Source organism: Lytechinus pictus, chromosome 18, assembly GCF_037042905.1.
Source record: "Lytechinus pictus isolate F3 Inbred chromosome 18, Lp3.0, whole genome shotgun sequence".
NCBI lineage: Eukaryota > Metazoa > Echinodermata > Echinoidea > Temnopleuroida > Toxopneustidae > Lytechinus > Lytechinus pictus.
Genome location: NC_087262.1, coordinates 5,446,030 through 5,459,551, shown reverse-complemented (window position 1 = coordinate 5,459,551; position 13,522 = coordinate 5,446,030). Strand labels below are relative to the sequence as shown.

The 13,522-nt window shown below is 37.9% G+C and overlaps 1 protein-coding gene across 1 annotated transcript in view; it reads right to left on the bottom strand.

Annotated features, from left to right (window-relative positions):
• Window positions 1-11,805, bottom strand: part of LOC129282276 (cGMP-dependent protein kinase 1-like) — a 31,046-nt gene extending 19,241 nt beyond the window's left edge. Inside the window, exons 1-5 of the mRNA XM_054918204.2 lie at window positions 11,696-11,805; window positions 4,294-4,399; window positions 2,448-2,511; window positions 1,590-1,667; window positions 872-963 (exon numbers count right to left, since the gene is read on the bottom strand). Of these exons, the coding sequence (XP_054774179.2) occupies window positions 872-963; window positions 1,590-1,667; window positions 2,448-2,511; window positions 4,294-4,399; window positions 11,696-11,765 (410 nt within the window). The 5' untranslated portion in view covers window positions 11,766-11,805. The remainder of the gene's footprint in view (window positions 1-871; window positions 964-1,589; window positions 1,668-2,447; window positions 2,512-4,293; window positions 4,400-11,695) is intronic.
• Window positions 11,806-13,522: the final 1,717 nt, after the last annotated feature.

Sequence of the window (13,522 nt, the reverse complement as noted above, 5' to 3'; positions counted from 1 at the left end):
GTCCAAGTTTTATGAACTAGACCAACACACTTTCAAATTTATGGCTGTAATTCAACAAATACCCCACTTCGGCCAAAGTTCATTGACCCTAAATGACCTTTGACCTTGATCATGTGACCTGAAACTTGCACAGGATGTTCAGTAATACTTGATTACTATTATGTCCAAGTTTCATGAATCAGATCCATAAACTTTCAAAGTTATGATGGTAATTCAACAGATACCCCCAATTCGGCCAAAGTTCATTGACCCTAAATGACCTTTGACCTTGGTCATGTGATGTGAAACTCATGCAGGATGTTCAGTGATACTTGATTAACCTTATGTATAAGTTTCATGAACTAGGTCCATATATTTTCTAAGTTATGATGACATTTCAAAAACTTAACCTTAGGTTAAGATTTTGATGTTGATTCCCCCAACATGGTCTAAGTTCATTGACCCTAAATGACCTTTGACCTTGGTCATGTGACATGAAACTCAGGCAGGATGTTCAGTAATACTTGATTAACCTTATGGCCAAGTTTCATGAAGTAGGTCCATATACTTTCTAAGTTATGCTGTCATTTCAAAAACTTAACCTCAGGTTAAGATTTGGTGTTGACGCCGCCGTCGCCGTCGCCGTCGCCGCCGCCGCCGCCGTCGGAAAAGCGGCGCCTATAGTCTCACTCTGCTATGCAGGTGAGACAAAAATTGATGACCATTTTTCTCTTACATTATTTGTCATATTTTAAAAAACGAAAATTCTCCAAAAATAGTAGTGTCTTTTTGTCTCTCTCCCCACCCCCTCTCTCTCTCTCTTGTACTTGTGACAGAAAGTTTGCCAGATGCACCATTCATATATACCATGCTATAATGTGTCCATACTTACCCTTCTAATGCTGACTGCCCGAAGAAGTCCCCCTTTTCTAGCAGCTTCGTGTTCTTAATTTGACCAGACATTGTCTTCTGCATAACTTGACACTGACAAATGCAAAGCAAGAAAAGCGAAATGACCAAATCTCACTGATACACAATCATTTCTTATCAATGTAAAATAATAATGATATCTGGCAATTTGGAGTTAACAAGATAAAAACATGCTAAACGAGGTTAGACACAAGCATTTCATGAGGATTAAGTCAAATCGCAGGTAATAAAAATCAATAATTGTATCCATTTTTATTGTGAAAATTTTCTTCGTTATTTCAAGGAACATGTGAAATTGAATTGGATTGAGGTTTTATTTTCATTATCATGAGATCTCTGAAACGTAAAACAAATAATAATAATAATAGACAGTTCTTTTATAGCGCATATCACATTATGAATAACGTATCTATGCACTTCCAAAGGACTTTGATATTATTACACCGGCTGTAGTTCAAGCAGCTTTTACGCGCTCGGCATTTCAAGGAATAAATTCCTGCCAGGTACCCATTCACCTCACCTGGGTTGAGTGCAGCACAATGTGGATAAATTTCTTACTGAAGGAAACTACGCCATGGCTGGGATTTGAACCCACGACCCTCTGTTTAAAAGTCTGGAGACTAATCCACTGGGCCACAATGCTCCACGAATTGTCTTATTTTAAGAATAATACTATTTACCTTTCCTTTACTGATGATGTACATAGTATCCCCTGTTGCACCTTGCCTAACGATGTAATCACCTTCATCAAAGTAAGTCTGTGGAGAACAAAATGAACAGATAGACAGAAGGAAAATGTGGAGAATACAAAAGAAAATGAACTTTCACGTGAATACACTTGCTGTACATTTTTCCTATACAAGATATGCAAAATTTAAATGTAAGTGTTTTTACCCATGTTTATTTATTTATCTATTATTTGTTTGGCGTCACCTGTGCCTGGGAGGCGAAAAGCGAACTGAATCACTATGACCCGCAGGTCTCTCCTTTCGATATAACTGATTGGGGGAGTGCAGGTGGACCACTACACCGGGGTTTCCCCCTACTCTTACACGACTAGTGCAGTGTGTTCTTAACGTGCAAAGGTGGTGACTCTCCTCTACACGGGGCCTTCATTTGACGTCCTATCCGAGGGAATATGTTTGCTGCTCACTTATTTTTCTCTCACAAGATAGGAGAAATGTTTCTATTACAAGCTCACTACAAGATGCCATTTGTTAAAATATTGATTAAAAACCCCTCTACTTATGATTAAGTGAAAAGTAAAATGTATTCTAAAATTTACAGATATATGACTAACAGTCATGAAAATGTATTCAAAGAAATCAACAAATCCACGATTAAAAGGGAAGAAAAATGTATATGGATTACATTTGTTAAGCAAATGGTGACAAACTTTGAAAAACATAATATAAAACAAAATTAATCAACTTTTCAGAGAATAGATTCAGATTAATTATTTCTTCATATCCGATCGTTTCCTAATTATTCCTTTCCTTGACATGTTTGAAAGAATTTTGTATGAACCGATTTCTTACCTCATCTACAACATCTACTATTTTGTTGAGCGTTTCATCAGGTAGAAGGTGGAAGGTTGGTACCCTAAAAAAAAAAGGAAAATATATATCTGTTTGCATAAATGAAAGAAAAGAATACACATACCACCCGGAATTCTGAAAGTATGATGATATAACTATACTTAATCAGCTAGACCACAATCAATGCAATCATTATTATAATCTCCAATCTCGTTATTATCCTCTTATTTGAAGTCATCATCAACATCAATTTCATCATTTTTATCATTTTATTGCATATTTAATCACCAACATGACAATGAGCCCCAGCAGCACTGCCGTCAGCAGCATCAGTTTCACCACATAATAATAATAATCATCATCATCATCATTATCATCATCATCATCCTTAGCATCATTATCCTCCTCAATATCATCATTATTATCACATCTTCCTCCTCCATATCATCATCATCATCAGCAGCACCACCTTCACTATCATTGTCATCATCATCCTCCTCCTCATCGTCATCATCATCATCACCACCACCAACACCACCACCACCATCATAATCATCATAACCATCATTATCATCATTGTCGTCATCATCATCATCATCATCATCATCATCACTACCCTCACCATCAACACCACCACTACCATCATCGTCATCATCATCACCACCACCACCAACCATCATCATCATCATCGTCATCATCCTCCTCCTCCTCATCATCATCATATCACCACCACCAACACCACCACCACCATCACTATCACAATCACAATCATCATAACCATCATTATCATCATCATCATCATCATCATCATCATCACCACCACCATCATCATCACCAACACCACAACTACCATCATCCTCCTCATCAGTATCATAAATATCCTCCTCCTCATCATCATCTTCATCATCTTCATTATCTTCATCATCATCATCATCATCATCATCATCATCATCATCACCATCATCATCATCATCATCATCATCATCATCATCACCACCACCATCATCATCATCATCATTTTCATCATCACCAACACCACAACTACCATCATCATCCTCATCAGTATCATAAATATCCTCCTCCTCCTCATCATCATCATCATCACCACCACCACCACCCTCACCATCATCACCACCACCACCTTCATCGTCATCATCACCATCATCATCACCACCACAATCATCATCATCATTATCATCATCATCAACAACATCATCATCACCACCACAACTACCATCATCCCCCTCATCATTATCATAAATATCCTCCTCCTCTTCCTCATCATCACCACCACCATCATCATCATCATCATCATCATCATCATCATCATCATCACCACCATCATCATCACCAACACCACAACTACCATCATCCTCCTCATCAGTATCATAAATATCCTCCTCCTCATCATCATCTTCATCATCTTCATTATCTTCATCATCATCATCATCATCATCATCATCATCATCATCACCATCATCATCATCATCATCATCATCATCACCACCACCATCATCATCATCATCATTTTCATCATCACCAACACCACAACTACCATCATCATCCTCATCAGTATCATAAATATCCTCCTCCTCCTCATCATCATCATCATCACCACCACCACCACCCTCACCATCATCACCACCACCACCTTCATCGTCATCATCACCATCATCATCACCACCACAATCATCATCATCATTATCATCATCATCATCATCAACAACATCATCATCACCACCACAACTACCATCATCCCCCTCATCATTATCATAAATATCCTCCTCCTCCTCCTCATTATCATCATCATCATCATCATCGTCATGATTATAACTACTATCCCCACCTTCGTATCAACTCGACGTAGTCTGCTTGTCTAACTAAACTCGTCTTCATCATGATGGCCTGGAAGCACGGTCTATCTATAGCCCATAGCTTTGTGTTGGTTACAGCTAGGAATTAGACAACATAGGAAACATTTTAACATCAACGGAATGGTTTCAATCTTAAAATCCTTGCCAATACCGACTCCTGCAGCACGCATATTAAATTATAAGGGATTCCCCCTCAGTAACTTTTCACTAATGTGAAGACAGGGGCGGATTCAGGATTTTCCAAAGGGGCGGGGGGGGGGGGGTATATCCTCCAGTGTATGAAGATGATTAGAGTAAGCCACGCATAGCATGCACACAAAGTTTTCAAAAAAATTCCAGCCAAGCAAATTTTTTTTTCGGTTTGGACGAAGAAGAAAATGGGACGCATTATCACATTTTTGTACGGAGACCAAACTGCACAGCTGTATAATATAAAATATATCCAACTCCTTTGGAAGCGCGTAGGGACGTTATGACATAATGTGATATGCGCTATATACAAGAACTGTGTTATTATCATCATCATTGTTATTACTAAAACGATGTAGGATTGCAATTAATTTGATAAAGAAACCTATTTCACTTGTGCAGAAGATTCTCAATGTTTGGTTGTGATTAATGGTTACATAAGCAGCAACATTTTCACCATCGAGTGATTCAAATTCAGTGTCAGTGCTATTGTTGGTTTTGGAAGCGAAATTCACACTGCATTCTAAATCTCTAGCACCAATACCTAATGTGAGTTTTCAAAATATGATCCGAATCATAAATCATTGATAGATCAGCACCTAGCAGAATTTGAGCCAGGATCAGCTTCGTTTTGAACTTGGTGCTGTGAAGATTTGAAACTCGGCCCAACACAAACACCAAAATAACACCAACACCAAAAGGACACAAAGAGGACTGCCCTCAACTTAATATCTCCCATGGTTATGGTAGGTGTGAAGAAAATATTAATTCACTATCGCATTATCATCACTGCCTCGTAGCCCCCATCACACTTATTCTGAATCAAGCAGAATTGGTCGGAATGAAAGGACTATATTGTTCGACCACCAGTTGGTCATTTAAATCTACTTCGAACACCGTTCGAAAGTACCCCTCGAATGTTTTGAACGTGATCAAAACCTTCGGGACGGCCAAAAGAAATTACAAAAAATATTTCGAATGCACTCAGAATGTCCAAGAATGTAGCACGAATTATAAATCTGACTCCATTGCGGTTCATTTTGACTAGTGTATGATGATTCACCTGGTCAATTTACTGAATTTCAACTCCAGTTTGGTGTTTAAATAAGTTCCTCCCAAAAATTTCTAGATTTTTAAAATAATATTGTTTTCGTTCCAGCTTCTGCTTGATTCCTGCTAATTCCGAATAAGTGTGATGGGGGCTTAAGGTTTACAGGAAGTGAAATTGTATTAAAAAAAATGTCATATTGTGGAATTCATTGTAAAAATCACTTTCTGCAAAAGGAAAGCAATTCTAAATGTTTTCAACCCTCCTGTACATTCCTGATCGATGATTTACAGAACAGTATAGAGTCGCTGAAAGCTTGGAGTCTGAGCTTATCTCGTTATTCAAGTCATTTCACACCAACCCATGACATTTGTTTCACGACAATCTTTAATTCAAGAGTTGGAAATTTGTCAAGCATATCCGATGGCCAAACGAATTATTATTTTGATTTTCTGCATGCATGGTGGGCCCGCTGCGAGAAATTTGAAATTCAAAACGGTTCATTCAACTCCAGATGCCAACGCATGAACCTATAGTCTGAGATGGCGGAGTTATTGTTAATAGGAGGGGGAGGGGTGAAAAAGCCCCCCCCCCCCATTGAGCACCGGCGTATAAAGATGTCCGTGACCAATTTTCATGACCAAGGAAAAGGAAGAAAAATAAAAAGAATGAAAGAAAGGAAAGTAAAAGGGAGGACATAATGCATGATATACATTACATGTATAATTGTTTTAGATGTTAAGTTAAAATCCATTATAGACTTATATTTTCATCTCAAAACAGTCGTTATTTTTGCTTGCTCGCTTGCAACTTTCGAGAAAATGTACCCAATACGCCCTATTTTGTCCCCCGGAGTGACCCCTTTCTTGGTAGGGGACAGGTTGTGTGATGTTATGGGAGCAGGAGCGGCAGGATGAAAGCGAGGGTTCCATGACATTTGCTCCGGCGACATTTTGCTCCGCGATAAATTCCACACACAAACGGAATGACCAACTTCAACCTGGCATGATTTAACATTATACCATATCCTAAACCTAACCCTGACACAAAACCCTAACCCTGTATCTTGGACAAATTAAACCCATATCAATTATCGCCAGAGAAAATGTCGTGTTACCGAAAACGGACCCCCCCCCCTATTACTAGGGTTTTAAGTGACACATCTTCGGAGGTAAAGTCGGAGCAGATCATGGGGGTAAAGACGTTACCCATTTCCTATATAGGGGCACAAAGATTTACGACTTTATGAGGAGATATCTTCACATATTTTTTATGTGTAATAAGATTATGCGCATGTATGCGTTTACGTGATTGCGTAGGAAAGATTGGGTGTGTGTGTGTGGGGGGGGGGGTCAACATGTTATTTACGCCATGGTAGAAAGATTCATACATAATAGGGAGCGTACGTGGGACAGGGTGACGTATGAAATGCAAGGGCGAATCTCCTCAAAAGATTTCTAAAATAATCAAATAAGTATTGGTGTATTATGACTTCTCTTTCTTTTATTCATGATTTGTAATAACTTCACTGCAAAAATGCCGGTGTATTTAACACCAGCCTGGTATGTATATCGGTCCACACCAGAGAGGTGTTGAAACAACACCGCTTTGACGTTAGGCTAACGCCAATTTGGCATTTAAGCAACACAATTAGTGTTGAACCAATATCGTTTTGATTCTTAACTAGTGTTGTTTCAACGCTTCTCTGGTGTGGACCGACATAGATACCAGGCTGGTGGCCCGTTGTTACCCCCTTTTATTAGGAGGGGCACATCCCAGGAGATATGCCAAATGAACTCCCTTGCCATTCCTGAACACTTGAGTCGCATCAAATGCACATATTGAGTTTCCCGCGTGTCACCCGGTTCATCTCGCCTCCAGATAAATCGTTTAATACCCAACATGATTTAAAACAGCATGGATTAAAACATCAACATGAACATTAGTTTATGCACGGAGACAGAGTGGTGGAGAGAAGAAGAATTGGAGAGCTTGAAGGAGATAGGGTCATAAGGAAGAGGGAGAACGAAGGGGAGAGGCGGTGGAAGAGCTTGAATACGTGAGAGACAAAATGAAGAGAAAAGACATAAATGAGAAAGGGAAAGGGGGCGAGAAGAGAGGGAGAAAAGTAAAACGGAGAGAGAAGTCAGAGAACCATGCATCGAAATGAAAAGCTAGAGGGGGGAGGGGAGAGGGGGTGGGTAGAAAGAAAGAAAGAAAAAAAGAAAGCGAGAGAAAGGGGAGACCCGGGAGCCGAAAAACAGCTATTTACAACAATTATTTAGCAATATTATCACAACGTAAAGTTTTGCAGTTTTGCACAAAGGCGCCATTTAGTTAAACTCACACACGGTCATTCTTACATACGCCTCTGATGATATCAGATACCACCTGGTGAATACTTGTCATCAACAATATCTTGATCTTGACAATGTATAAATATTGTTCATTTCTGACCTAAGAATCTTCCCATAAAACCTGATCAGCTTTTCATTTTAAAGGTGGTACTTGGCGCCACCAGGTCCATGGCGCCACCGATACATTAGCCGAAATAAATTGTATGATTTCCCCATAAAAGTTTTTAGAACTTTTTTCCGTCAAATTATTATTTTTTTATTTATGAGAAATTCAAAAAGTTTCAGTTTAGGTCCTAGTATTCCACTTCTGACACAATCTTAATTAAACATAATTTCAACTGCCCCTATAACGTCTTTTAAAAGATCAAATGAGAATCCATATTTACAAAATACATTATGAGGCAACTAACATTTGACAATCGGAAGGAATGAGATCATTATGCAATGTAAATATCAGGAAAATTTGTGTTCAATATCAAACAAATATATATATTTGTATATATATATAAACAAGTTACACGACCAAGGCAACAAAAAAGTAAAATAAAGAAAACTGGGAAAGGAAAAGGTTACACTATGAACACATTTACGGATTATTATTTCAAAATCTGTCATAAAATTATGTGTTCATTATTTTGGATAAGGTCAGAATTTGTGCTCACTTGCCTCGCTCTCCCACGACCCCTTTTAAATAGAAATTTTGCCCAATACGCCATGAACACATCTGACCCATTTCACCTCTGTCAAGACGTAAATATGAACGTCAATTTTATACTAAAACTGGGCTCATGTTTGATAAATGACATCAGTTGTGAAACAAAATATTGCAACACTAATTCAGGCGTGAACTTTTAAAATCAATGTAGGAAATTTGAAGAGGAATTTCTGTTTATGTTGACCCGTGAAAACGCACCCCGAGGCTCGGCGTTCTAATTCGATATTTGCATGGCCTGTCTCTTTCTCTCTACACTTTGATTTCATCTTGTAGAAATAATGAAAAACAGAGGAAAAGATCAATGGAAGTTTAAGAAGACCGAACTGTGGCTAGCAGCTACAGGCAACGCGATGGTAACATAAGATCGTTCGGGAAAACCCTCGAAAATGTGTCAAATTTGTTTTGGGGCTATCAGACTTATACCTCGTTCCCACTTTTGCGCGATCTTTTTTTTTAAACACGTGCGCACGTTGGTATCAATAATGTATAACGCATTTTCATTAATTTGATGCAAGATAAAAGAGCATTGGTCAAGGGTCGTGCTGGGAATCGAACCCCGGACTTTCGTGGTGTATATATAGTCGGGTGTTTTTGCTTAACCCACTCGGCCACGGCACCTCGTCTTCACCTGTTACAAACGCAACGATCGGCCTTTCGTAATCGATCGCGAATTTTTTAACCATTCTTTTTTTGTTGTATTAAGTAGTTTTTATTTGACAACAACTTCAATTCATATACAAAATAAATACATATACAAATAGAAGTCTCATCTCTTCACAAATTAATAAATACCTTGACAACTCATAGATTTAACACTATACAATTTGTTTTTTCTTAAGTGTTACAATAAAACACAATTTCAGACATTCAAAACTTTTCTATGATCAATAAGATTGCCTCGAATGATCTGATACGATCCGATACGATCTGATACGATCATTACGATAACTCCACGATTAAGACCACGGTTTCAATCGTGGCAGTGGGAACTGGGTATTAGGGGTGAAGCTGGGAGAGTAGCGGGGAAATCTGCAGCCAATACACCGCGCGATTGAATTTCAACAGCAGGCAAGAGTAACATTTTCTTTATCATTGTATTTATGAAATAATACCTCCTTTTTTGTTCGAGGGCAAAGCAGGGATTTAAACCATAGCATATCTCAGCGGAGCTTATATATAAAAGTAACCGCACATGAATGATATGTCATGTAATTTTGATTGTGTACTCTATTTTACTTTATATTAATTGTATTTCATTTATTTTGTAAATCTTTCTATGCCTACAGGGCTTTTTTGTAAAGCAGGTCTTTGGGCTCTGAAAGGACTATCCTGATTTTCAATAAAACTGAATAAATAAAATGAATAAATAAATGTGAATTATTTTTAATTACAACTGAATTTTGTCTTGGTGATCTTTCATGAGATTGGGGATAATAACTAATTTGTGATAAATGAAGTTGACAAAACAGAATCGAGAACAAAAATTCGAGACAAACAAGGAAATATCAATTTAAATAACTATTTACTGAGGTTGAAATTGATAGGTTATTACCGTTCTACCAGCAATCTTGAATAAGACATTTACAAGTTTCCTTCTTAATTCTAGCAGTGTACGCGTCTTGCTATAGTTCTATGGAAAATTTGGCTCCTACTGCAATCGCTCCTACTGGAAATGCACACATCAAGGCGAACATAACCTTGCAAACCTTATCTTAACCTTTCAGTTCAGTTAAAGCGTTTTTATATCTCATGTGTCAAATGAACAGTTGAAAATTACAATATAACGATAAAACAAAACCAGTACATAAAACTTGAAGCAAATTGGCAATAAATCTTACATACAGTACAAAATCAATATCTTTTTCATCAATTGTTAAGCTTTTATTCATAATCACTTTAGTTCTTGGTTAAAACAGCCATGAATATATTTTTTGTTGTTATATTTCTTGAACTCTCTCTAAAATACAGAATTAATAGCTTAATTTCACATTATGTAGGAAACATGAGAAATGAGACACTGAAAAAGAAGCAGAGCTTGTAGAAAATTCAGTACCTTATTTCTAATCCTCACATGGTTCTGGGCCCCGTCTTACAAAGAGCTACGATTGACCAAATCAATCTCAAGTTCTCAACTGTATGGAAATCCATCCATACCGTATTTTTTCTAAAGGGAAGTGGCACGATCTCCTTAGTAAACAAAGAGAATCACACTGAATCTTCAAGAGAACGATGAATGTATGAATATATATACACCATATCTCGAAAGTATATAGTGAACAACATATATGCATTTTAGATGTTGACGATGCTGGTCGTCCATATAGTTGTGCATGGTTAATCGGATCAATCGCAACTCTTTGTAAAGCCCCTTTCACAATTGGTGGTGCGACTGCTTACAACCGTTGCGATCGTGTGCAACATATATTGTGAAAAAATGATCGCAAACGATCGCAAGAGCAATTGTGAAAGCCCCTTAAGACATGGCCCAGGAATTCAAACCCTATCACAACTCTAACCCTCATCCAATTTCTTCAGAGAAATTAGCGGAGGTGCATTGGTCGTCTGAGCAAATGTCGTGTTATGTTAGAAAGCAAAATGTTCCATTCTTAAAATTACAAATGGTTTTGCTTGGCAATGGCTTGGGATCGAACCTACGATCTCCATATCTCAAAGGAGCTAATCTAGTTCCATCACACTCCTCTCAGAGTCATAGTAGGGACCAATCCCTTTGGAGTGAACTGAACTTCCTGATAGAGTTAATTATAGCTCCTTTTGGAGTGAACTGTAAATCTTTTTAGATACTTTCACTCCAAAAAAAGGTAAAATCCACTCGAGAAAGATGCAAATCTCACTCGAAAATGAGCGAGTTCGTCCGTGGTTCGTCTCACTCGAAGAAGAGTATGATATGGGACCAGATTAGCTCTTTTGCACTTAGAGGCATGAGGCGGTCATCTACAAATAAGGGTGCAGGATGGAGAATGGGATGATGGGAGAGCAGGATGATGGGGGGGGGGGGGGCGTGCTACCAGTATCATCCTACTAAAAAAATACATGTATATACACACCTTTGACGGTAGCTGTCCTGGTACAGTTGTAAAGAATAGCCAGTTCTCCAAACACCTTTCCCGGGCCCATGGTGGTGAGGAATTTTCCTTCTTTCGTAACTTCCACCTTGCCATCTGTAAAAGAGAAAGAGAAAAAGAAAGAAAGAAAGAGGGGAGTGAGTGAGAGGGAGAGAGAAAGAGGGTGGGGGAGAAAGAGAGAGAAAGAAAGAGGGTGGAGTAAGAAGAAGAAACAAAGAAACAAAATCGTTATAGAAACAATATGAAACAACATAATGTGGCACTGAATTTGTTTGGATTAACATTCTGCATCATACTTTAAGTCTTTAAGTAAAAGATTCCTTGAATAAAATTATCTGACAAGATTTCTTCAACAAGACGAACTCAACTAAAAATTCAAATCAAGAATTACATTGATGCAAAATCGTTGTTAAAAAGTCTTATGGAAACTGTTTCCCTACTTTCATGGAGCTGAAATTGAATCTGAAATGGTGGAATTCTTTTTATTTCCTAGACGTGCCTATAGGGCCTAAACCCTCAATCTAAAATGTTGACTCCAAATCTTAACGACTGAACACTGATCATACTCATTACCTAAAAGGAAAAAAGGCGGCAATTTGCCCGTTTATATTTACAAAGGTCAAGTCGAAACTTAAGCATAACTTAGTCAAGAATATTATTAATACAGTCAAAATTTGTTAAAACGTCAAATATTTTAGGCATAACATTTGGCGTTCCATATACACGCCCGTCGTTGGCAAGCCAATCGCAGCGCGCCGAACAGAAAGTTTATGAACCAGCCAGCCTCTCTGGTGTTATTACGTGTCATCTCTGTTTAACATCAATCATCGTCTGTCACCTTCAGTTTATCATGGCGTAACTCAATATTGTGCTGATTATGATGCCAATGATGCTTGATAAATCTGTCATTCCACTGCCTTACCCTTGTCTAAACATAGAAACATCACTTATCTAAAGTACTGCCTTCACAAAGTATTCAAATTTCAGACCACACACTCTCGTATAAAAAAAGCAATATGACGTTATGCCCATGTCACACCAACGAAACCGACTCCAAACCGACCGGTGATTTTTTTATTGGAAATAACGTTAAGGCTTTGGTCGGCCTTGAATCAGTATCATTCAATTCAATTCAATTCTTTTATTTCATTTCCATTCAAAACATAATACAAAGTAATATAAAGTAATACAAATCAAGTACAATTTTACAGAAGGGCATTCTTACTTCGTAAAAAAAACCCAGAAAAAATCATCAGTGTAACTGTAAGTTAAAGAGATATATTCTGATGCTCACATGGGTTTTATTCATTGAAACATAGTGATTAATGTTAGCTTCGTGTCAAATACCATTTAATACTTGGGATCTTCTGAATTGGGCCCCTCCTAGGCCAACTGGAAGGGGGCGCAAAGAAAACCACATTCTCAGTCAGAGCGCTCAAAATTTTCTAAAAGATGTAGTTAATTCAATGATATAATATATCATTTAATTAACTACATCTTATAGTTAAATTGAACAGGCCCGATCAACGAAACCATGTTTAAAGAAACCGAACAGAGAAATCAAAACTGAACCACCAGAGAGGGAATATTCCCTGGTAATCTCCGACACAAAATCCATGACAAATAATGACGTCACAGACCAAACCGTCGACTTTTGAGGATGTAATGGGATGCGATTAGCTCAAATAGGACTAATGATTATTTGCTTAGATCTTGGGTTTAGACTAAGATGCTCTATGGATTTATATAAACAGGTCATTCTAAATCTGGACAAATGGGATAAAGGAAATGATCGCGGACTGACGGACA